This window comes from Amaranthus tricolor, chromosome 14 (genome assembly GCF_026212465.1).
Source record: "Amaranthus tricolor cultivar Red isolate AtriRed21 chromosome 14, ASM2621246v1, whole genome shotgun sequence".
NCBI lineage: Eukaryota > Viridiplantae > Streptophyta > Magnoliopsida > Caryophyllales > Amaranthaceae > Amaranthus > Amaranthus tricolor.
Genome location: NC_080060.1, coordinates 3,366,999 through 3,392,446, shown reverse-complemented (window position 1 = coordinate 3,392,446; position 25,448 = coordinate 3,366,999). Strand labels below are relative to the sequence as shown.

The following is a 25,448-nucleotide window of genomic DNA, read 5'->3' as shown; positions in this document are numbered from 1 at the left end:
TTCGTTCAATAAAACTAGCGTATGAGAATCGAATTAGTAGGGTCTAAATCTAATAGTTAATCAACAGAGCGAGAGTTTGAGATAACAAAATCATGTTTAACCACGTAATTAATCCGACTTTTCATAGACACTAATGAGAATTTGATCATAAAAGACTTTAGGGGATTCCCGACACCCTAGGTCTCTTCATCATATAGTTTTAATCCACTTTTTCATTGCATTATTAGCTTGTTAGTTAAAAACCAATCTATACGTACACCGTGCGCTTGCGGTTAAATAAAATTTGCACATCATCCAACAATTGAAGACCTCCTCAACCTCTATCATTATTGCATAGACTAAGCAGCTCCTCAGTCAGAAGCCTCAAGCAAGCCAACAGCAGCAGATCACTAGTATAAGTGTAAGCAGCATTTGTGTGCACTTGGTTTTTATTATAGCAGCTGGCAATCCGTGCTTCTCTTGATCTAAGGGTGTAGAATATTTGATCATCAACGGTGTAGATGTGTTGTCTTAGGATCCTGTGTAATGTAACCCCAGTAAGTTATAACAGAAAGTTGATATGTAGCTTATGTTCTTGATTATGCCTATATATAGGCATGTTTCTACATTTGTATTCATTCATTCAATTAATTCAATAAGAATTTGTCTCTTATCATCTATTCCCTGCATCCTTAGCTTCATTTTCTAACAGGATTTCTATACGGTGGAAAGACTAACTTAATATATTTTCATATTTAGTGATTACATGTTATTATATTAAATTTTTAATGGTATATTATATATATAAAGACTTTAATGATATTTATTAGCAGCATAATAAAAAATCATACTAAAATTTTTTCCGACATTAATGTTATATGCTATAGTGATATATTGACATTACATATTTCACTAAAGGGCAAATAAAGTGTCAATAAATCATTTTATAGTGGAATTCAAAATAAAAGCTACTAACAATTATAATACTAAAAATATAAATTAGTGATATATTTTTCAATGTCACTAATTATATGCCACTGAAAATTAATTTTATTACAGTAAAACGACTAACCAACTTATCAAACAAATTAACCGAACTAGCTAATAATCAACAATTATTTATCAAATAATTTTTACTAAATATGATGCGATTTATTTGAGTATTGACTAATTTGCTGATAATTGTTAAGTTAGCCTGGCAAATTAATGCTTATTGGATAGAATTGTTGGATGGTTTAACCTGCTGCAAGTATTGACTGATTTGTCAGTTGTTAAGTTAGTTATTTAAGTTGGTTACAATAGAAATGTTTAGTAATCATTACTTATTTATTATTAACTGTTTATTGAAGAAAAAATATTTTATAAGACTAAATGCCAATAAAAAACTATTTATACCAAATTAGTAGTTTTCTTCTCAGCTAAATTGAAAATCATTTACTTTTACCATTAGATCAATCAAAATTTAAAAATCTAACTAAAAAATTAACGATGAAATGAAGCTAATTATCAAATACACCCTAGCTATACTAGCTTTACATTCAAAGAGTCCATGGATCCCCACTCAAATTAATGGGGAAAAAGTTATCCTAATTGATCAGCATAGACTTATGGTCAATTGTAATGCACTCAAAAATATACTGAAAAGCTGTAAGAGATAACCAACAATATATTGACTTCTATGCCTACCACTCAACTCTGAAAAATTGCACGAATCATAGAATAATTTATTCACACTCCCATGCATGCAGCATTTTTTTGTTGTGTTTAAAGCTATATTTTAATAACCTAACACCTTGGGCTATGCAATTTGACTTCTTCAACATTTTCTTTGACAAAATTGTTGGAAATTATGAAGCAATAGATATCTCAATTCATCATTTTCTACATAACTTTTGTAAAAAAAAGCTTCAAAAGGTTGTTTTATGGTTATGTAATTAGAGTATTTTCATTTTTTATTTTACTTTAATGAATCCCATAAGAAATATTCTTTTGGAGGAGATAAAACTTGTACATGATATCACATTTACCTATGACTTAGGAGGTGCAAATCTGGCACTCTAGCTAGCATTGAATGAACCGAATATTTATCTCTGCATGTGTACTGACTTAGCTTACTTTCTCCTGTATTATTTACTATACAATTCAATGTTAATATGATTTTTAATCAAATGACCTCAATGATATCCTAGCTACCCGAGACTACATTCCCCTACCAATAAAACAAAAAACATTATATTGCTCACAAGCTCATTCATATGAGCTATCCTTATAAGATTCTAATCAGTGGTGGGTCGGTTTCTCTTTTGTGATCTTTGCAAAAGGCTCTTAAAAGTTTTACACTCAATTCTTACGCCAATTCGGTTATTTTATCCCTCTCAATTGATTTTAATTCTGGGCAAACTCACATCTGAAATTTCATAACATTTGCACTTGGATGAGCACATCATTTGTTCAATGAACAGTGACTCTCTACACAAGAACTCTGAAAATTTGTTTCTCATCCGAGAACCAATACTCATTCGAGAACATGGGCTGCTCGTTCAAGCAAATTAACGACCTTTCTACTTTTTTATTTTGCTACTTTATGATATCATGTAATCTCCTCATCTAAGAAGCTTCCATACTTCGGAAAGTTATACTTGTTCCTACATGTTTCATTTTTTTTCTTGAACACTTCTTACTCCTCATTACATCTCAGGACCTATAACATGCTAACTTAAAAGCTCTCCCATGACTAATTAATAACACTTGGTCGAATATGCAAGTTCTTTGTTCAAAAAAACAATGTTAAAAGATTTAATTCTAAAATATTATAATCAACGATGCAAGTACTTTGTTGATACATTATATCAAAGATATAATACATCGTTGAAAACTTACAAGTTTATGCTTGAAGCAAATTTAACAAGGTTGTAAATCCTCCTACAAACAGTTCTTTTAATTTAACATAAGATAATTCGAACACAGAAAAACAACACAACTAGCAACGCTTAACAGAATACTTATGAGCCACCTTAGCTCTTACAATCCAACCATCAGATTATTATTTTTCGCAAATACAAAATGTAAATTTTTAGAGCTACTATTATGAAGATCATCTCGTAGTGAAACGATCTCAAAACAAATAGTTCATATGCTAATAATTTATATTATTGAGCTATTTAACTTATATATGAAGCGTATTTTTATAGGCTACGAAGTAGAAGACCTTCGAAAGTAATTCCAGGCCCGAAAGCTAACCCAAGTCCCCATTCTTCTCCTCCACCTTCTTTGCTTTTAAACTCATCTCTCATATATTCCATCACATAAAATATAGTGTTACTACTAACATTCCCATAATCCATTAATGCCCTTCTACTACAATCCAACTTATGTCCTTCTAACTTAAGGGTATGCTCAATTTTGTTAAGAATAGCTGGCCCACCAGGATGAACAGCCCAAAACAAGTCATTATACTCCTTTATACCAGCCTTACTCATAAGCTTCAAGCAGAAATCTTCAATATTATTCTCAATTTTGATGGGTAAGTCCCTACCAAGCTTAAAATTGATGCCCTCTTCAGTAAGACACCCATCTATCACATTATGGGTCCCAGGCAAGAATTGTTGTACTGCATAATTGAGCTCCATAAATGGGCTTTCACGGGTAAAATCTGGGTCTGACCCGATGATTACAGCAGCTGCTCCATCCCCGAAAAGGGCCGCCCCGACAAGGTCATAAGGGCGGTCTTTGCTAGGTGGACGGAAACCCAAAATGGTGGTTTCTGATGTAGTTAAGAGTACTCTGCTTCCTGGGTTGTTTTCTGCTATGTCTTTGGCGACTCTTAGGCCCGTTACACCACCATAACAGCCCAAAAAGTAGAGCATGACCCGACCCACATCGGGCTTAAGCCCGAGTTTTGTGGCGAGGTATAAGTCACCACCAGGAAGTCTTATTTCACTAGAGGAAACGTAGACAATGTGGGTTATGTCTTGGGCTGATCTGCCCCATTCTTGTATGCAGGCATTGCTAGCTTCTAGGGCCATTTCTACTACTGCTGGGTTAGCTATTTCGAGCCTTTGCCTGATTGTTGGTGATCCCTCGGTTGCTAGTTCTGGATACTCGTTCAGAATCTCCCTCGACATTACGGTGTATCTTGTCTTAACTGTCGTGGTTTTGCCTAATCAAACAAACAAAAACAAAACAGTTGATAGAAAAGAACTATTGAAATCAACTGCTCGTACAACTGTCATACCACACTACAAAAACATAATGATATTGAGATAATTTCTCGTGGAGCTTGAACAGGATGGAGACAAGATAGTCTCGTCGCCAAGGTTGGCTACGGGCATCAACCGCCACTATAAAAATAACTCATATAATTAGCCAATTTCTTTAATTAATTACGTTGAAATTATAAGTGGTTATTTTAATAGATTAAATGTACAAGGGTCAATCTACTAGAAATGATCTCACCATGAAACTAAAAATTGAAGGACTATTGATTGTATGACTTGCTTGGCTAGGTTTCGAGCCGATGGACTCTTTGGTCTTATACTCCTTTATGGGTATGTGTATCCGCTTTCCTTCTCTCCCCATACCCTGATTATTATTCCTATGAACGAAAATTAGATACGATAATAATAACGACTTTCTTGGCTAAGTTGTTTCTCTTGCTAAAGGGGTTCTTAGAAATTTTGTTCACCTAAGCCAAAGGTCAGGTTTTATTTTTTGTGTTGATGAAACAAAACTTTTTCATTTACCAAAAAAGTTAACTGATAATTAATAAGAATGAGCGACTTTTTAAACATGAAGATATTTTACTTACATAAAAGATTGCATTACCTCAATGCTATTGACTTCTTTTTAAGTTGGGATTTTGGAGGTTCGGATGTACTTACCTTGCCTTTGTTAGTGGTAACAAAGAGGTTTTTTCCAATTAAAATAACAAATATCATCTGCAACTTCACGTAAATAAAAAATGCACGTAAATTAATGAGTCATTTAACTTACATAATCGCTCTAATTTCTCTTTGATGACCTGATCATGGCAATTGGTGTCTCGGATGAAGCCTTCCACCAAATGTGCCTGGGGAATGAGTTGCTTAGGAAAGGCCTTGCCGATAGCAAGCACTGTCGCCTTTCCTGGAGTCGCAGTGCGATAAAACTGATTGCTTGAAGCACCATTTCCACCATTTTTCAACATCATGACAAATGATGTTATTGATTGATGGTTCTCTAAGAGACAAATTCAAGATTGATCAGGGTATGTACTTACTTATAAATGGAAAGATGAGATTAAATCTTGGACAAAAGTAGGTGTGCAAGAAGTGCATGATAGGTGCAAAGATTTATCAACTTCTATTTGGTTCACAACAATTAGCATCTTAGGACTAAAAGGCGTGATAAGATTTTCTAAAATAGAAACAATCTTTTTCTCATGTCTATTTTCTACTGGTTAGGTGCAAAGATGTATGGCATATTACATTTACCAATCTTTTAGGCTTCCCTGTACTTATGGTTGTACTAAACAATCAGATTAAATTCGAACTCGTGAGCTCTTATCACGTTGACTTCTAATTCTTAAAGTTTCTCCAATTGAACCGAGATTCTATAAGCTTGATTAACATTGGGAAACAAAGAGTTGTGCTCAAAAGGATTGACATTAGCGGTATTTGTAGTTTATGTTAACTAACATTAACAAAACTTAATCTATTCTTTGCTGAAAGTGCAACTACATGGATCTCAATTCTATTCGAACTTCTTTTGTTTTTCCTGGAGTTGATGGACTCTTTGGCCGTGCTCTTCTTTATGGGTATAAATTGTCGCCTTCTTTTCCTCCCCAGATCCTAATTATAGTTTTTTAATTGGCAGAATACACTGAATATGATAATGATGATTTATCTTGCTTATTTGGTTAATCGTATACGTTGTCGTTATTAGGAAAAACCCAACAATTGGCAATTTGTTAGATTGTTTAACCCTTTAGTTGCATTGACTTTTTTTAGTTATCAATGATTAAAGCAAATTGTCATGGAGATGTTAGGGTAACAAATAATTGGTTGATACCAATGAAATGATGCAAATCTTATTAGAATTAGCAATAAAAAAAAATAGTTTTGAAAGTCAAGTCATATTCCAATTGAAGAATAAGTATCAACTTTCTGAAAAATAAAATTCATTAGGTTTTTATCTAATTTATTTTTTCTCCCAGCCTATCCAATAATGAAAAAAGTAAGAAGTATTTTATTCAAATTGGGCCATGGGCGTATTTTAATCTCACGTAATACAAAAATTTTCAAATGAGACGATTTTATAGTGAGATCATATCTATTAGGCTGACCCAATATGCTTTCATTGTCATAATGTGATTAATTATAATCTTAAAATGATTATTTATAATTTTAAATTGATTATCATAAGATTATCACTTATAATTTTAAAATGATTATTTACAATCTTAAAATAATCAATTAAAAAATAAAATAAAATATATAAATCTGTCTGATTGTTGTCACAATTTTATACTGCAAAACGAATTACACGTAATATGTCCAGATTGATCAGTGAGATAATGACGAATACTCCCTAATTTGACCATTATTTAAAATTTGAAATTCAAATCTTAAAAAAGAAAAATAAAGAAAATAGGAGCGTCTCCAACATAAGAAAAATAAAAAAGAAAAGAAAAGGGTCCCGCCAGAATCTAACCGTTTAAGTTTCATCATCACTCAAACTGTTCAATTTTTCACCGTTTTAACCAATCAGAAAACGACACGTCAAACAAAAGCACAATTATTCTTTATTTTCAACGTTTAAGAATTTTCAAATTAATAATAAATAAAAATCAGTCTAATTTTCCCGCTCAACTCAGATTAGGGCTGGCAAAAGCTGACCCGACCTGCTAACCTGATCTGAAACCGACCCGAAATTAGCGGGTTTGGGTTTAGATTTTTGACCCAATTAATTAAATGGGTCAACCCGACCTGATCTGTTTATTAAATGGGTTAGGTTCAGGTTGAATATTTAAACCCGAAAAAAACCTGTTTAACCCATTTATTAAATGGGTCAATCAGGTCAGGTCGACCCATATTTAACCCATTTAATAACCCATTGAAAATTTTAATTTTTAAATAACTTAATATTTAAAAGTAATGTCATAATGTGATCCAGCCTGGCGAGTGGCGGCAGCGTTGTACTGTGCAAGAAATGAAGAAAGGCATTGCAAATTTGAAATTGAAATCAGAAATTGAAATCCGGATCCCTACTAAACTAAACCCTAAAAGATAAAAGATAAAAGTTTTATCATAAAACCCTAAACGGCTCCTCACTTCCGCCTCCTTCCTCTTCCTAAACTGTGCAACTGCGACTCATTCATGTTCTTCGCCTCTTCGGTCTTCGTCTTCCTCAAACTGCGGCTGCGCCTTCTTCCTCTTTCTTCTTTCTTCTTCTTCCTCTTTCTTCTTCTTCTTCCTTCTGCCGAACTGCCGAAGTATCTTAGCTCCATTTCTCCAATCATCATCTTCTTCTTCATTCTTTCGGTGTAAACTGGGTTAGTTCATTTTGGTTTACAGTTATTTTGGTTTACTTTTTTTTTTTTGATAATTTTCGTTTTACAGTTATTTTGGTTTACAGTATCTTCGCCTCTTTGGTATTTACTTTCGTTTTACAGTATCCATTTCTGGGTTCGAGTTTTAGTTTTTGTGTTTGTTCTTTGTATTCTGAGTATACTGATATTCAATCAATTTTGTGTTTGTTCTTGGTGTTCTGTGTATTCATTTTGTGTTTGGTGTTTGTTCTGTTATTTCTGACTTCTGTGTATACTGATATTCAATGTATGATTGTATTCTGAGTATTGCTAAGTTATTTACTGTTTACATCTGTGAATTATTATGAAATGTGAATATAATATATGGGTCAAATGGGTCAAATGGATCAAATGACCTGAAATATATGGGTTGAATGACCTGAAAAAAAAAAGCAGGTTAAATGGGTCATTTTCAGGTTGACCCGACCTGAAACAGATCAGGTCGGGGTTTCAATTTTTGACCCATTTAATTAAATGGGTCAGGTTCAGGTCAAGGGTCTAGTGACCCATTTATATATGACCCGAACCTGAAAACGACCCAACCCGACCTGTTTGACACCCCTAACTCAGATAATAAAAGTCTGGTGGTTTCTCTCCTTGATCATCTATCTTAACCTTCAATTTTCTCTCCTTTCCATTCTCTCTCTACGACACTTCTCTCTTTAAAACTGCCATAACCAACGATGGAGGAACCTTTGAAGAATCAACCATCTTCTTCTTCTACATCTGTAATTGCTGGTAAAATTCTTTTTGTTTCTTGTCATTCATTTTCCAGGGTTCTGATTTATCCAATTTTTCATTTTTGCATTTTTTTATGGATTATGTAACTGATTATGGTTTGATTTAATTTTTGAATTTTGTGAAAAGGAAAATCGAAACTTAGGTATCCGTTGCGTTCTGCTTCTAAAGTGAAGGATCAAACTAACAAATCTCCTGAAATTCCTAATAATTCTTCCTCTGCTGCTTCCAAAAGGTGTTAATTCTTTCTGTTTCTGTCTATTTCTTACTTGAATTATGATGTTTCATTCGTAATGTGTTTCTCTATTTCTCTTTGATATGCCATTTTCGATTTTCAAGTCTAGAAGTTGGCATCAAGTGTCTGACCACATAAAGCCCTCTAAATTAAGTGGCATCAATTTTTAGTGTTTGCCTTTCATTTCAAAAAATTTAGTTTATGTTTGAGTTTAATTACTTGTTTCTGCTCCACCATTATTGAATTTGACATGGTTTTGATCATTTGGATTCAACTGATCAAATTTTTGTATTTAATTCTTTGTGATATGTTGGATGATAGTTTGATTGTTGTGCTGTCAAACTCTTCTGGATTTGGATGTCACGTTGAAAGTGTTATTTTCTTTCCTTTTAAATTTAGAGTTATGACTTGTAAAGTGTTATAGATGGAGTTATTCGAGGAGAATTAGTCAATTATTCTTCAAATTAGTTTAGTTGTGTAATGGCTGTCAATTTGGCTGTCATTTATCAGAATTTCATGTAATGTCCGGTTAATCTTTAGGAAATAGTCAAATGGTTTTATCTCTTCTAAATTATGTGAAAAATTGTTGTTACGTGCAACTTGGTTGAAAAATACTAAAGCTGGACTATTTTATGAAAAAATCCCAAGATTTTAAATCAAATTGAAGTATCCAAGTGTCTTACACATGTCTGAATGTCTCAAAGCAACATGGCAAATGACAGTCTATAAAACATGAAGTAGCTAAAGTTAAGAATCCCATTGATATCTTGACATACAGTAGAGTAAATGCTAATTAAATCCTGCTCGATACTTGTTATAATTTGGTGTTCTAACAGTCTTTCAGCATCAAGGGATAGTTTAAGTTTTACCTTTATATAATGCTGATGAGACTTTAAGTTTGATAAGAACATCATGAAGATTTTGCTTGTAATTTGAACTTCAATTGCATTTTTAAAAGCAAATGTGTGTTGTATTAATGCGATGATGTTGGGACTTCAGTTAAAAATAATCGTTTGTATGTCTTTGTTGTGCCTCAATATTTCTCTCATTGGGTTTACCCACATGTCTTCTTCAGAGGGAGGACTTCCAGTATGAGTAAAAGCGTCAGTGTTCTTGAGCTCTCTGCAAAGGACAAGCAGAAAACTACCAAGCCCCCTAGAAGGCTGTCAATTCCTGCAAAGTCGAGTGTGAGCCCTAGGCACAAATCTGCCACCAACATTACTCCAATTTCAGAAGCCAAGTCTAGGAGAATGGCTAATAGACAGGAAAGATGTGAGACTCCATTATCTGATGTGTCGAAGTCATCTGTACGTAGGAAATTCAACATTCTGTCATCAGCATCATATTGGCTATCACAAATTAAGCTCTCCGAGTCTGCCGCCAAACATTCTATTTCATTTGGTTTCTTCAAACTAGCTCTAGAGGCAGGATGTGAGGTATTTCTCTAGCTGTTTGATTATGCTTTGCTCATTGTTGTATGGGAAATGCTGTTTAATTAACATTGAAATTTTACAATTATTGTCTATAAGTGGTACTGTTTTTAGGAAAATTGTTATGTTTTAAGGTGGGTTTTTGAAAACCGAAATAGAAGGTGGTTTTCTGAATTGATCACTGATTCTGGTACAGCAGCATACCATTTTCAGTCTATTGGATACTGCCACATTCTGTTTAAGCCTAGTATCTCTGATAATCTAATTGTTTATCTGTTTCCTTATCAATATACCACAATTTGACTCAGTCTGTAATCTGTTTCCTTATGGTAACTTTTTTCTGATCTTTTATGTTCCTGTTCAGCCTCTGCAGCGACTGCGCGAGGAGCTGAAATTCTATGTGCAGAGGCACGACCTTGCTGAACTTGGAGACTCTATTAAAAGCTTATTTGAGAGCTATGAAATTCCCGAGACCCTGGAACAAGTGCAAGAGTCTATTATCTGCTCTCAAGTGTCTGAAGATGCGACTGCTCTCTCCAGTGACGATGTTCAAAGCACCTCTTCTATAGCTGCAACCAAAATGCCCAAACTGAAATCTCTGAACGCTCTCACTGTAGCTTCTGCAGCAAAGGCTTCTAGTAAGAAGGAAAATGTGCAGAGGATCACACCAGTGACCAAGAGTCGAGCATCTTTTAGCCGCGAACCTATTAAGCCAAAATTAATCACAGAAAGTGGAGGCAACAATATAAAGAAGAAAGTACAAAATCCAGCCAAACAAACTCCAAATAATGTGGATAAGATCAACAAGCAGGATCAAAAAACAGTTTCGGAAGAAGGTACTTTGCATACTGGCATTTTATATAAACTCGAATACTACCTGTGGAAGCTAACATTCCAGTTTATATTTTGTTTGCCTACGCCTGCAGTCACAGCCAAACAAGTGGACATCGAGGAACCACTCGAGGGAAACAAAGAAAACATGGTAACATTAATTTCTCTCCGTTTTTTATTTTTTACTCAAATCTAGTTATATTAGTAAGGCAAACAATACGTAAGGTTGTTCTTGCCTGCTCTAAGTGGTGATGATGAAGAGCCAATCGAACTAAGCTACCTTTGCGCTCAATTTCACCATTATTTAATCCGAGCTCAACTCAACCTAAGCCAATTTTCGAGCTCAATCTCATTGAAAGTTTACTCCTATTTTATTGTGGATCATAATTTCTGTAAAGCATGGAAAACAAGCCTTGTTTTTCTGAATACATTTGGCTCTTTATGCAGGATGCTCCGCTTATGGCAGAGGTGATGTGACACAAGAATGTTAGGGGGTATGAAGCACAAAATGGTCTCCTAAAAATGCTGTCTTTGATTCTATTAGTACTAGTAGAGGTTGTCTTCAAAGGTTTTAGTGGAGGGCTTTCCTGTGTGTAGAAAGAAAGGTTTAAACAATCAGTTTGTCCTGCAACAAATTTTTTATATTTTGTCTACAAGTGGGCTTGAGTATTTGGAATATTGTGTTGGTATCTATTATATATACAGTGCTATACTGCTTTGTTAATATTAGGATTATGTACGTATTCCGTTATCAATTTATTACGTGATGAAAGAAAAAGAAGTGTACCATTCTAGTAGTTAGAAACTTGTTCAATCCAACATTAACTCAAACTCAAATATATAAATCATTTTAGTAAGGCTAATTCAAAACCAAAGATTTAGATGAAGGGATCTAATTTTTTAAACTGATTCGCATAAAAATAGTCAAATATAACCTATAACCACTTTTGGATAAACAAAATTTAGCCCAAATTGCAAATCAAATTAGGAGTGTTTAAGGGTATGCAAGGTAATTGATTGCATAGGGCCTTCTTTGTCTCTTGTATATGAAAAAGTTAATTAGAAAAAAAAATATATGTTAAGTATATTAATAAAATAAATACATTTAATATAAATAAGACGGAAAATAAAAATTTTGCATAAGGTCCTCGAATTTTTAAAATGGCTATGAATCAAATTGAATTGAATTGTAATTTTGGTATTTAATCTAATCTTTGGTCTAAACAATTTAGTTCGGTTTTTTTAAAAAATAATTATGATTTTCGATCTGATTTCGGTTTTTTTTTATTATTTAGACCAGACCAAATTATAATCCGTACAATTACTAAAAATCATAATTTTTTTTAAAAAAATAGGTCGATACCTTGATATTTGGTGATTATAGGTGCGAAATAATTGCATAAATATATTAATTTAGAAAAAATCTAAATCGTAAACCAGGCCGTTTTCTGATTTAATGATTTAAACAGTTCAATCTAATAAAAAAAATTTCAAATCAAAATTTTTAATTTGGTTTTATTTTAGTGTCAAACTAAACCTAATTAGACTGTGTAGGGGTCCCCTATTCACAATACTACCTAAAACTCAATTTAATATGATTTCTTTTATGCTTTTAACCTTTTTGTGGAGTATTAAAAATTTGATTCTGAAAAAGTATTCTTTTGATTAAAAAAAAACCAACTAATACATGATTAGGTGGATATTTTTTAGTTAATATACGTGACCAAGCAAATAAATTTGTTGAATGTAAAATGATGTGTATATAAATGTTTAAACACAAGTAAACGAATTAACAAATAATTATCCATGATACCGTGTTGGGCGACTATTCAATCGAGTATTGATTTATTGACCAATTCTATCGTTCATCTATATTTTTCTTGCTTGGTTGATAGCTAGAGTTGATAAAGATTGGGCCGTGGACTTAGTAGAAAATGGTTGACAATAATCCATTTAATAATCATATGATTTTGAGAAACAATAAAATTGATCATGAGTTCTAGGTAAGTCAACACTTATTACATATAAGTCTGTGAGTCCGAAAAGTGGCGTATCCAGAGTTAAAAACGAGCATTATCAATTTAAGTAAAACGTCTCTATTGGATTTTCGACCCTGGTCACATATATGAAAGACAATACAATAATCAACTCATTTAGGATATAGTTATATTTAATATTTATTTTTATTTTGAATTTAATTAAGTGATGTCAACTAAACTCATAGGCGTGTCTACGCAAATAAAACAATGAAATACTCACATGACCAATTGCCACCACCTAATAAATAACTCATCTATGATCTATATAAACTCCCATCTCAACGACTTATTACTCATTCCATTTTCACTCTTATCAAATTATTTCTTTTCCCCCCTAAGAAAATTCCACAAAAAGATCTTAGCACGACCGTGCAAATTGAAATGGCGACGACCTTAGTAGACTCGAAAAGCAGAGAAAGAAGGTACAAGAGGTTCCTTGCAAAAGCTGAAGGATACATCAATAAGTATCAGGCTTCGCATTCGGACGCACCACCACCATCCGCCACCGCAAGTGGTGGCGAAGGTGGCGGTAATAATGGTATTGAAACCCGCCATCTTGAGTTTCTGAAAAAGGCTCATGGGTTTTTGAACAAAAAGGATAAGAATAAGAAAGATGGTGAAGTTAATGATCATGATCATAGAGAGTATATGTCATTGGCTCATGCCATGATGGAGAAGATTAAGAAACATAAACAAAAGAATAAAAATAAACATGGTTATAAATTTGGAAGTGGTAATCAGGAAGAACAAGCGGTTGAGGAGGAAGAAGAGGAAGAAGAAGTGGAAGTGGAAGAAGATGAAGAAGGTGGTTGGTTTTCTGAATTATTGTCTGGGATTGCCGAGGCATTTGAAGAATGATAATGACTTGTATACTCAAAGTGTTGATTAATGATTATTTACTTTATAATTAATTTCTGTTTTAAAAAAATATTTATAATTAATTTCTTATTTTTAGTTGGAGGATAATGAGGGTGTTTGGAAAATGGTTGATTATAGTAGTTGATTTTATTAAGTGGTTTGATCAATTGATTTTGAATCCGCTATTATAAGTAGCTTATTCAAAAACAGCTTAATCGTATCAATAAGCTGTTTCAATCAACTAATTCACCAAATACTAGCATTAGGTGGTTTGACCATCCAACCTTCTATTTATATCAAAATAAACTAAAATTGTTTAATAAGCTAATTTGTCAAACACCCCCAATATTTTGTTTTTTTTGCCTTTGAGAAGGTACTATTTTAATTTTTTATACATGTGTTTTTATTCCTAAATATGAATTTGTATGTTTTGTGTTAATGAATCCAATCCATTTACCTTCGTATATTAGTTTTCCCAAAAACTTGTTTGTGGCCGCCTCACCAATGCGACCAAAAAATTTTTATATGTTTTGAATTCAAGACTTGAAAACACTCATTTCATGCAAGATTTAAAAAGCCAAATTTTACATTTAAACCCCCTACCCCAATCCTCAATCTTCTTTCATTAGATGCTTAATTTAATTTTTTAGCTATCGACTTCAACCGTTAAAACACTCATTCCGCCACTTAAAATGCTAATTTTAACTCTTAAAATTAGTTTTATTTTTGGGCATGACAAGCTCAAATGACACACAAATTAGTTTTATTTTTTCAGCAACTCTTGTATGAGACTGTCTCACCGTAAGACGAGCCCATACAAGCAACTTATTAGAAAAAAACATTAATAAAAAAATGGAATTTGAGTTGAACAAAGCAACACTTTTTTTAAAGATTTAGACTGATCTAATTGAGGCCATCTCACAGTAAAACAGTCTCAATAAAAAAATTAGTGTTTTCATTGTAACAATATACTAGTATTAGTTAATTGTTCGATTAGTGCTATTATATAGTTTCCATTTCGAACTTAACTAGGTTACATGTAATCGTCGGCTATTCTTGTTTCAAAAAACTATTTTCTACTACGCACTTGATACTTTATGAGGAATAAGTAGGGATGCAGGGGGGGCGGGTCTAATAGGAGACCCGCCCCATCCCCGCCCCATCGGTGCAGGGATGGGTCTCGATTTGATGGGTCATGGGGCGGGTACGGGTATAAAATTCATACTTACCGCGGGGATAGGAATGGGTTTTAGGTGATACCCGCCTCAAGATATGTACAAATTTTGAGACTTTGGATATTTGTTTGAGACTTTGGATATGTGTTTGTTTGAGACTTTGGATATGTAATTGTTTGAGACTTTGAATGTGTGTTTGTTTGAGACTTTAGAGTTTGGATATGTATTATGGGTTTTAAGGCCCAAATTATTGAATATAAATATGTGGCACAGATGGGTATTAAGCAGGGATTTGACGGGTGGTGGGGCGGTAAAAATGGGTATTAGACATGGATGGATGCCCAGATGGATGGTGGGGCGGGGATAATTTTAGGTACAAACCTATCGGGGAGGGGACGAGGAAAAAAATTATACCCCCGCGGGGATGGGAATGGAGATGGATATTACATTAGGGGATGGGGATGGGGATGGGGATGGGGATGGGGGATGGGAATTCCAATCCCCACCCCGTTTGCATCCCTATCTGTTAGTATAGAAAAGATTGAATTAATGATATTCAGTCAAAAATATATGGAGAGAATGATACCATCTAAGTTTGCATTGTATGATATAAAAAACTCTCATACTTTTTAAGGTATATGGTGTTTTCACTAATATATTGTACAAATAACTGAATTTATCAAATTGTTTTTGTCTAGAGTTATACACAATTAAAAACAGAAATTTAACATTATGAAAATACGTGAGAAGCCGAATAAAATAAGATCTATATCATACCATAAAATGATGAAATTGCTAAATTGGGTTTCAATGCAAGTAAAAAAAGAGAATAGAAGAAAGTACATAGTAAAAGAAGAAATAAATTTCTCTAATAACTTCCCCCCTTTTATCTCTCTATATGAGATTTACAAAAATTCTCTTATTATTTTGTAATCTTGCTTCTCTACGTTCTTCTTCATCTTCGTTCTCCTAAAACATCAAAAATGTCAGATCAAGTTGCAGAATCAGTCCCAGGCCGTCTCCGAACCCGTTTACCCGACAATATGGTACGTCAAATCCTAATCCGTTTACCCGCAAAATCAATCTTTCGTTTCAAAACTGTCTCGAAACCCTGGAATTCAATCATCTCAGACCCATCTTTCTATTCTTCCTACATTTCAAGCAATCCTTCCTCATCGTGGTTCATTGTCGAACAAATGCAACCCGCATATCCCCGTTTTATGAATTTTCCACCCGAATTAAACTTCCAAGAACTGGAATTGAAGATTATTTATAAACCATTTGATAAACAAATTTACCCAAAATTGTTAGCCTCTAGTAATGGCTTATTACTCATTGCCATCACCTGGAATATAAAACAATCTAATCCGAATTTTTTTTTGATTAATCTTATAACTAATGAGACGATCCAACTTACAGAACCTCCACATAATCATATTGGTCGGACGGGTCTTGGATTAATCACCCAGATCAACAAAAACAATGGGGTTTTAGAAAAATTCAGGGTTGTAGATTATCAACCAAGAATCGAGACTCAATTTGCTTCTTTAATCTGTTTTTCATCGGAAACCACAAATTGGGAGGCGAAATCTGCCAAATGTATAAATCAGAATTGGATGATTATTGGAGGTGTAGGAGTATTTGAGTTTAATGGGAAATTAGTTTGGTTTGATTTAAGAGTTGGGTTGATGATTTGGGATGATCCTTTTACAGAAGAAGATGAAGTAGTATGCCGGTTTATAGATCTTCCATTGACTGAATTTGTTGAAGGTAGTGAGCGGATTATCGATGGCGGCGGTGGTTATATTCAATTTGGTGAAATTAGTAAGAAAGAAAGTCTTGGTGAGTTTAATATGTGGAGATTGAATGAAAATGAAAAATGGATTAAAATATTAACGTGTATGGTGCGTTTTCCTTGTAGTTTCCCAAAACCTATTTTAATCCACCCTTGTAATGCTGATTTTGTCTTCATTAATTTGGGAGACTGTATTTTTCATCTGGACGTAAAAACTCCATATGTGGATGATATTACTTCTAGAATCGATAATATCCTTACTAATGAAGAGAAAATCCTTCCGGTTCAGCTCCCGAGTTGGCCAATTTCGTTTCCTCCATGTTTCTGTAAGTGAATATTCCATCTCTTTTTTAATACTAACCATTGGTTTGGTTGTTGAAAAAAAGCTGATAATAAAAATAATTTGTATAATGTAGCTTTTTGATGACGTGTTATTGTTGTGGTAAACTGGTAATCGAACTTTGATTATAATAAAGCTTTTTTTTTTTACAAATTTTTGTTATTATCTATACCATATATATTTTTAAATGATAATGTATTGTAATAAATTTTATGAATAAAATGAGATAATTTAAAGTGATCAAGCATAACTATTTAATACTAAACACTGGTTTGGTTATAGTAATAAAATAATATTTAATTTAACTTTTTGATGACATATATCGTAACATTGTGTTATTCTAATGGTAATTGAACTTTGGTTATAATAAAGCTTTTTTTTTACCAATTTTTATTACCACCTGATATCATACACTTTTTTAAATTATAACGTATTGTGATGAATTTCACGAGGAAAATAAGGTGATTTAAAGAGGTTAAGCATAACTACTAAATTGCTAAAAGATTTTCCGACTACCAAACGGACTGTAAGTTTACAAAGTATCAATAACTTTAAATTAAATGAATCCAATTAACAAAAATCTATTTGGTTATATCTTAACATAATATAGATTTAAGAATAAACTTTTCATGAATGATTGTTAATTATAGTCTTTTTTAATTGGCTTATTTTACCAGCAAATTTTTTATTTGTTTTCAAACTAGCTCAAGATATTAATAGTTTTATTAAAGGAAAAGTGGGTTAATTAGCCAAATATATCAGTTGACTAAAAAATCATTTTACCTAATATTATAATTTTTTTTGGCTAAGTCACCCATAATTAAGATAGATCGATGACTTTGAATCGAAATGGAAGGAGAATTAATAAATTGGCTAAAAAGCCATTTATCCAACACGATAATATTAACAAAAATCCTAAGATTGATTGATAACTTTGTATCGAAACGGAAGGTGTATTAATTAATTAGTTATTGTATCCTAATTGACTTGTTGATGATATTGAAGTAAATTAGGCTTTCTTCAACGTGCAGATGCCAGTTTGCTGAATAAACATGGTCATGATAGTTTGATGAAACGTAAATTTGATATAGCCTTAGATTTCTACACGAATTGCATTGACTTACAATACGCCGCAACTTGTAATTGTGAGGGGCTACTTCACGAATTTATTAAAGCATATCAGGCCCGAGCATCTGCCAAAAAACAACTGTGTAATAATGAAGGTTATCTTGAAGATTTGAGTAGTTCCTTGAATTTGTTGAAGCTTAGCTGCCGAAACTTAATAAAAGAACTAGTAAGGCAACACAACAACAGGACAAGTGCTCGTTGAAGCAGATTAGTCAAGGATATTCCATTTAAAGCCCATTTCCTATTTTGTATGGCCCGGCCCGGCCCAATTCTACTAGCACTTGATCCGGCCCTTATCCGGCCATTGCACATGCCTAGTCAAGGGTATTCCATTAGCGCTTTCAGATTTGATGTGCAACTTTAATCGATATACATATATAGAGAGTAATTTTTTATTTTTTTTTGAAAGGAAGGAAGAAAAATAAAAAGTAATTGTTAAAATGTAGAAACAAAATGATACCTAAATCTTTACATTTTTTAAAGAAGTTGTTTTTGATTCAAAAATGTAACTCTTCTTTTTAGACTTACATGATCATCAAATATTATATCAATCCAAAATAAGATAATACTGAAAAAAAAAAAGTTCATTTCTCTTTTCTTATTAAAGCTAAATAGTAAATATATTTGCTTATTAAAGCAAAATACTTGAAAACAGGGGAGACCTCCCGGCTCTCTTTGTCGAAAATGTAATTCTTTATATTTTTAGTTTTGACCCCTCTTACTAATTTATGATATATAATTTAAAGAGTGTGAAAACTTAACAAAAATTACTATGGCTCTATGGATTGAGTAACAATTTTATAACATAAAGTTAAGAGATTAAATCCTAATCTAAACTATTCTTTTTCAATAAACTGATAAATTTTTATCATAGTGTCATTACTCTTTAGAGTATTTTTCATTATTTTACATATATCCCTTTTATTGTGTATATTTATTTTTTTTGCTATCTTAATTTTAATAGTATTTTTTAGAGACTTATTAGGAGAATAATATAGTAAAAAAAATTGTGTGTTTTTCAAAGTTATAATATTAGGAAAGCTTCAACTCTATTTATTTAATATAATTTTTACTACGATTTAAGTTCATTTCAGTCTATATGATATTAATATTTTCATAATTTAACTATTTTTAATTATATAATAAATAGTTTATTCGTATATTGACTATTAGACCCCCTAATTTCAAGTTCTGACTTCGTCCCAGTTTGAAAATACCGAAAAAAATTGAAATAAATCCAACAGAAAGCTAAACCGAGCATTTTAATTAATTCGTTTGCTTATTAGAGCTAAAAATAAGAAAACCAAGTAATGTAATTTTCCTTTCTTTTCTTTTCTTCTTTTGCTAATACTCACTTCTGTACAATATTTTAGTAGAATAAATGATTAATAAACTGAATTATTCCGTTGATATTTTCAGATATAATAGTACAAAATTCAAGAAGAAATTAATATCTCTCACAATATTTCCCCCTTTCATCTCTCTGTAAGAGATTTACAAGATTCTCTTTTACTTTTTAATCTTGATTCTGTACAATCAATCCTTCCTACATTTCTTGTTGATCCTTAATTCTCCACTTCTTGATTCTTTCTACTGAATATCTCTCAAGAATTAAAAATGGCGGATGATAATAACACAGTATCCAATATACTTCTAAGAGAAATAATCTACTATTTACCAGCAAAATCAGTCATTCGTTTCAAATCTGTCTCAACTTACTGGAATTCAATCATCTCCGAACCAGACTTTATTCGTTCCTACATTACTCGGAATCCACACCCATCATGGTTCGTTTTTGAACGAACACTAAATTTATCGTCAAATGGCCGGTTTCCGATCGAGTTTATCTTCAAAAGACCCCCAAATCTTTCAACACTTTCTATTGATTTCCATGGGTTCGATCCTTATCCCTTTTTGGGTCACCCCGTATTGGTAGCCTCTAGTGGTGAGTTATTACTCGTTGGCCCAAAAATATCAGACATGTCGCAATGGGCACTATCTGGATACAATTTCTTTGTAATCAATGCTATAACTAAAGAGTGGGTCGCACTTCCAAAACCCGGATTTGTTTTCGATCATTCAAATCTTGGGTTAATCACCCAAATCGACAGAAATAATATGGTTTTCAGAGAATTTAACGTTGTGGCATATCTACCAAGTATTACGGCTAATCGGGCTATATTGTTGTGTTTTTCGTCGGAAACAGCGAAATGGGAAATGAAATTGACTAATTACATGCTTGGAGATCATATTTGGGGATTGTCAGGTAGAGGAAATTTCGAATTTAACGGGAAATTGATTTGGTATGATTTAAATGTTGGGTTGATAATATGGGATGATCCATTTAGTACTGAAAAAATTGTTGAATGCCGTTTAATCAGGCTTCCATTACAACATGTCAGATCCAATGAGCATAGAAAAGATGATGAACGGCTTATAAACAATGGTGGTGGACTTATTCATTATTTACGGATTAGTGAAGATTCCATTGTGAGTCTATGGAGGTTGCATAATTTAGAAGAAGAAAATTGGAACTATCTGTATTCTTGGGATTTGAGCCTGGTATATCCCTATTTTGGGAAAGTAATGCCTGTTTTATTCCATCCTTTTAAATATGAAGTCGCCATTTTTAGAAGAGGTAACACCTTGATTTCTCTGGAGTTGAGAACAGCAAAATTAAAGAGTATTGCAACGATCCTTTCACATATAAGCATGCATTTTGTTCCAGTTGTGCTCCCGAGTTGGCCCAGGTTCTTTACTCCGATCATGCGTAAGTAAACGAATTTTTAATCCATTATGTGTTGTCCGAAATATTGGGTTGATGACTCTGGCTAGACAGTCGGCTTTAGGTTTTTAGGGGTCGGAATTTCATGGGAGTTTCTAACAATGTTCAATATGTACGACTGCATAGGCGCTGAAAAATTAGGGACCTCAATATTAAATTACTCGGTATATGTTAAGTGTCTAAATATATGAAGTTGTTAAAAAAATCATAATTTTTAAAATTGTAGAGAATTTTTATAGAAATTGTAAACTTTTGCTCCACCTCTCATAAATTTGGATGGTTTGACACTTTGCAGATGCAAGATTCTTGAAAGAACATGGTAATCAATGTTTTGGAGAAAGCAAATATGATGAAGCAATATATTTCTATACACGAAGCATTGAATTCACAGAAAATGTGCAAGTGTACATGTTGAGGGGTAAAACATATAATAAACTCCATAAAAGCCATGAAGCAAAGGAAGATTTTTTGAAGGCCATAGAGATTGATAGTTATATTTACCAAACATATCGGACTGAAGAGGTAGAAAGACTCAACAATCAACATTTGTCCCTTTGAATTTGTACTATTTGGTGTAAATGTTAGTTGTTTGTTATTAAAAAATGTAGCTAGTTTCCACTTCACATGCTTGCATTGTTGCTTTTATGAGTAATAAGTTTTCTTAATTCTACCAGAGTACTCTTGAAATTTCATATCGAAGGTTACGTTTAAAACGTATATATACGGTTGAAAAAGAAATTTAAATTTAATTTGTCATGAATAATATAAAAGCTAAATATATTGTTATATTCGTCTCAATGTTTAGAATTTTAATATTCACTTTTTATGATTATTTTCCAACGAATTTATAGATATTGAAATTTAAATCATACTTCCTCTTATTCTTTTTAAATTGTACTCCCTCTTCTTTCTAATTAAAGTACTCTTTTTTCATTTCATTCAAATTTGGAGGGAAAATTAAAGTATTAGTTTTCCATTTCATTCAAATTATAATATTACACTCTAATTTTTAATTAATGAACTAGAATTATGTTTCAACAATTACAAATAAGGAAATTGACATTCAAAAAAATAAACTAAATTAATTTTTCATTTCTTCAAAGTTTTTTGGATGGTTACCGACAATAAAAATCTTCTCGCCACATATACATACAAATACTAAATCTTTTATTGACGTCAGATTAAAAGAACAAAGAGAATATGCTTTTAGCTATAAATCTTATTAATTAGCTACAACCAAACAACAATTTTGATTTGAAATTAAGCCATAAAACTAATTAATCCATCCTAAATTTCCATTTAAAATAATTTCCCAACATTTTCAAATACCAGAACAGCAAAAGCAAGAGCAGTTTCCACCAACATATTTCAAAATACCCATACTGGCATCACAACAAAACAGAAGCCAAAAATATTTCAGAAATAGTGCCACAACAAAACAAAGCAAAAAAATCATACCAGCACCATAACAGAAGCCAAAAAGACAATATTTTTGCCTCCAAAAAATTCATTGATTCTCTTTATAAAGGGACAAGAGTATCTAGTTTATAGCACCTATAAAACAACTAACATTAATAGAAGCCTTGTTATCATACATATCAATAATTAAGTGGCGAATTCAAAACTCTGAGAGCATAATCGACATAAAAATAATTTAAAAACGAAAAAAAAATCATAACTTCAAAGAAATTTTGATCACAGTTGGTTAGTGTGCACACATTTTTTTTAACATTTGGTCCAAAGTCAATCCTCAATGTTTCCTAGAAACTTTATCAAATAAAAATATTAATGTTTAGTGCCCTCATTTGCGGTCATGGGAGCCAATCAGATGAGGCAATGGATATGGGGTTGGCCGAGTGGGTATAGGCCGGGTAGCGCCCCATACCCATCAGCTACTCACTATTCAAGATGAGTAGAACTTTTCATACCCATATCTACTTACTACTCACCAAATACATACTCATATAAAGTACTTTAAAATTATAACTGATAACTTTAAGGTTATAATTTATTACTTTGAAATTGTCGAACGTTATTCAGTAAAATAATTAATCTTAAAACAAGAACTTTATATCCTAAAATTTCCCTTTAATTAGCTATTTAAACTACATATAAGATGTATCTTTCGATTAGACCTTCTCGTACAAAAATTTGTGTAAAATTATAAATGACAATTTTTAAGAATATAAGTGTATTACATCACCTTAATAAAAATAATCTCGTAATAGAATTTGTGCTACTCTATATTATCTCTTAATAAAATTATGAAAAAAAAGAGTAAAACTCAGTTTCATCTTTTTCTTGAATCTTTTTCTAATTGATCCTTCTCCAGATCTTCTTGATTCTTTCTAATGAAAATCTCTCAAGAATCAGAAATGGCGGATGATAATACAGTACAAAACTCATGCGGTAATCTTGACAGTACTATTTCCGATGTACTTCTTCGAGAAATAATCAATTATTTACACCCAAAATCAGTCATTCGTTTCAAATCTGTCTCCAGAAACTGGAATTCAATCATCTCCGAACCAAACTTCATTCCTTCCTACATTTCCCGGAATTCAATCCCATCATGGTTCATTTTTGAACGAACCCTAAATACATCGTCAAATGCCCGATTTCCGATCGAGTTAGTCTTCCAAAAACCCCTAAATCTTTCTACACTTACTATTGATTTCCATAAGTTGGCTCCGTATCCCCTTTTGGATAACCCCACACTGATAGACTCTAGTGATGGGTTATTACTTGTTGGCTCAGAAATATCAAGCATGTCGCAATGGCGCAGGGCATCTGAATACCATTTCTTTGTAATCAATGCTGTAAATAATGAGTGGGTCGCACTTCCAAAACCTCCCGTATTAATTCTCAATCATTTCTGTCTTGGATTAATCACCCAAATTGATAGAAATAATAGGGTTTTTAAAAAGTTTATGGTTGTGGATTATCTACTACTTACTATCGCTGATAGATTTATTACATTGATCTGTTTTTCGTCGGAAACAGCGCAATGGGAATATAGATTGACTAACTACAGGCTTGGAAATCATATTTGGGGATTGTCAGGTGGAGGAAAATTTGAGTTTGATGGGAAATTGATTTGGTTTGATTTAAGTGTTGGGTTGATGATATGGGATGATCCATTCAGTACTGAATATGTGATTAAAAGCCGTTTAATCAGGCTTCCATTAGAACATGTCAGATTCAATGAACAAACAAGATTGGATGATGAACGGCGTATCGACAATGGTGGTGGACATATTCAGTATTTACACGTTAATAAGCTTTCAATTGTAAGTCTATGGAGGTTGGATAATTTAGAACAAGAAAATTGGAACTGTCTGTATACTTGGGATTTAAGGCAGCTATATCCCCATTTTGGGAAAGTAAGGCCTGTTTTAATCCATCCTTTTGAAGATCTTGTTGCCATTTTTAGAATGGAAGACACCATGTTTTCTCTGGATTTAAAAACAGCAAAACTCAAGAATAGTTCTCCAATCCTTTCACATATAAACATGCTTTTTGTTTCGGTTTTGCTCCCGAGTTGGCCGACGTTCTTTACTCCAAACATTCGTAAGTAAACAAATTTTGAAATACACTATATAGTGTGCGCACATTTCTCCTTGTGCTCACCTTAGAGGGGCAAGGGTATGATCTGTCCGTTACAATTTCCTCCGCAAATTCTACCTTGTGCGGGGTACTGCGTCGATAAGTGTGACTATAATTTTATCTCTAGTATTGTTAATTCTGTTATAAATGATGCATGAATTTGAATGGTTTGATACTTTGCAGATGCAAGATTCTTGGAAGAACATGGTAATCAATATTTTAGTGAAAGGAAATATGAAGAAGCAATAGATTTCTATACACAAAGCATTGAGTACACAGAAAACATGCAAGTGTATATGTTGAGGGGTAAAACATATAACAAACTCCATAAAAGCCATGAAGCAAACAAAGATTTTTTGAAGGTCTTAGAGATTGATAGTTATTTCTACAAAGAATATCGGAAGCAAGAGGTAATAAATAATGATATACTCTCTTATAAGTCAAGTAGACTCAACAATCAACATTTGTCTTCGTCCTGCTGAGTCTCTACTATATTGCTAATAAGGTTGCTTAATTCTACTATAGTACTCTCCAAAACTCCTTGTTCAATACTCCCTCCTTTTTATCTTAAGTGTCTTATTTACTTTATGCACTCTATTCAATGCACTTATTCAATTCTTAATATATCGAGTTATGTATAATTAAAAATTATAAAAAGTTGATATTAATAATCTTTACCTGAAAATGAATCAAATAAGATCCCATATGACTATGTTTTAACTTATATATTAATAATAAAATGCAATTTAAGAGTGATAGATATATAGTGTCCTAAAAGTAAATGGGACACCTAAGGTGAATTGAAAGGACTATTTCTTATGTAAGGCTGAAAAAGAAATTTAAATTTGGTTTTTCATGAATGTAAAAGCTATAATATTTTTATAAGATACTTTTAGGTTCGTCTCGATGTATAGAATTTTAATGCATCGTATTAATAGAATT

General features: G+C 32.6%; 5 protein-coding genes across 5 annotated transcripts; 4 read left to right on the top strand and 1 right to left on the bottom strand.

Moving 5' to 3' along the window:
* Nucleotides 1-2,898: 2,898 nt before the first annotated feature.
* On the bottom strand, nt 2,899-5,273 carry LOC130800371 (type III polyketide synthase A-like). Its single transcript, XM_057663856.1, has 2 exons — nt 4,972-5,273; nt 2,899-4,138 (listed from the first exon to the last, which is right to left on the bottom strand). Exons 1-2 carry the CDS (start codon nt 5,165-5,167, stop codon nt 3,165-3,167), a joined length of 1,170 nt encoding a protein of 389 aa, XP_057519839.1. The 5' UTR covers nt 5,168-5,273; the 3' UTR covers nt 2,899-3,164.
* Nucleotides 5,274-8,126: 2,853 nt separating this feature from the next.
* On the top strand, nt 8,127-11,600 carry LOC130800370 (uncharacterized). Its single transcript, XM_057663854.1, has 6 exons — nt 8,127-8,284; nt 8,414-8,519; nt 9,595-9,955; nt 10,314-10,785; nt 10,876-10,931; nt 11,228-11,600. The coding sequence occupies exons 1-6, from the start codon at nt 8,230-8,232 to the stop codon at nt 11,255-11,257; spliced, it is 1,080 nt and encodes a 359-aa protein (XP_057519837.1). The 5' UTR covers nt 8,127-8,229; the 3' UTR covers nt 11,258-11,600.
* Nucleotides 11,601-15,671: 4,071 nt separating this feature from the next.
* LOC130800369 (F-box protein At3g26010-like) lies at nt 15,672-18,571 on the top strand. The gene is made up of 2 exons (XM_057663853.1): nt 15,672-16,973; nt 18,019-18,571. The coding sequence occupies exons 1-2, from the start codon at nt 15,836-15,838 to the stop codon at nt 18,315-18,317; spliced, it is 1,437 nt and encodes a 478-aa protein (XP_057519836.1). The 5' UTR covers nt 15,672-15,835; the 3' UTR covers nt 18,318-18,571.
* Nucleotides 18,572-19,562: 991 nt separating this feature from the next.
* On the top strand, nt 19,563-21,620 carry LOC130800368 (F-box protein At1g49990-like). Its single transcript, XM_057663852.1, has 2 exons — nt 19,563-20,885; nt 21,196-21,620. Exons 1-2 carry the CDS (start codon nt 19,733-19,735, stop codon nt 21,456-21,458), a joined length of 1,416 nt encoding a protein of 471 aa, XP_057519835.1. The 5' UTR covers nt 19,563-19,732; the 3' UTR covers nt 21,459-21,620.
* Nucleotides 21,621-23,154: 1,534 nt separating this feature from the next.
* LOC130800366 (F-box protein At1g49990-like) lies at nt 23,155-25,104 on the top strand. The gene is made up of 2 exons (XM_057663851.1): nt 23,155-24,470; nt 24,690-25,104. Exons 1-2 carry the CDS (start codon nt 23,252-23,254, stop codon nt 24,986-24,988), a joined length of 1,518 nt encoding a protein of 505 aa, XP_057519834.1. The 5' UTR covers nt 23,155-23,251; the 3' UTR covers nt 24,989-25,104.
* The last annotated feature ends 344 nt before the right edge of the window (nt 25,105-25,448 follow it).

Excerpts from the sequence above, each read along its gene's own strand:
- LOC130800371 (XM_057663856.1), bottom strand. The coding sequence starts at position 5,167 with ATGATGTTGAAAAATGGTGGAAATGGTGCTTCAAGCAATCAGTTTTAT. Across the intron at positions 4,139-4,971 it reads AGAGAAATTAGAGCGATTAT|GCAAAACCACGACAGTTAAG; the intron begins GTAAGTTAAATG and ends TTGTTTGATTAG.
- LOC130800370 (XM_057663854.1), top strand. The coding sequence starts at position 8,230 with ATGGAGGAACCTTTGAAGAATCAACCATCTTCTTCTTCTACATCTGTA. Across the intron at positions 8,520-9,594 it reads TCCTCTGCTGCTTCCAAAAG|AGGGAGGACTTCCAGTATGA; the intron begins GTGTTAATTCTT and ends TGTCTTCTTCAG. Across the intron at positions 10,786-10,875 it reads AAAAACAGTTTCGGAAGAAG|TCACAGCCAAACAAGTGGAC; the intron begins GTACTTTGCATA and ends CTACGCCTGCAG.
- LOC130800369 (XM_057663853.1), top strand. The coding sequence starts at position 15,836 with ATGTCAGATCAAGTTGCAGAATCAGTCCCAGGCCGTCTCCGAACCCGT. Across the intron at positions 16,974-18,018 it reads TTCGTTTCCTCCATGTTTCT|ATGCCAGTTTGCTGAATAAA; the intron begins GTAAGTGAATAT and ends TTCAACGTGCAG.
- LOC130800368 (XM_057663852.1), top strand. The coding sequence starts at position 19,733 with ATGGCGGATGATAATAACACAGTATCCAATATACTTCTAAGAGAAATA. Across the intron at positions 20,886-21,195 it reads GTTCTTTACTCCGATCATGC|ATGCAAGATTCTTGAAAGAA; the intron begins GTAAGTAAACGA and ends GACACTTTGCAG.
- LOC130800366 (XM_057663851.1), top strand. The coding sequence starts at position 23,252 with ATGAAAATCTCTCAAGAATCAGAAATGGCGGATGATAATACAGTACAA. Across the intron at positions 24,471-24,689 it reads GTTCTTTACTCCAAACATTC|ATGCAAGATTCTTGGAAGAA; the intron begins GTAAGTAAACAA and ends GATACTTTGCAG.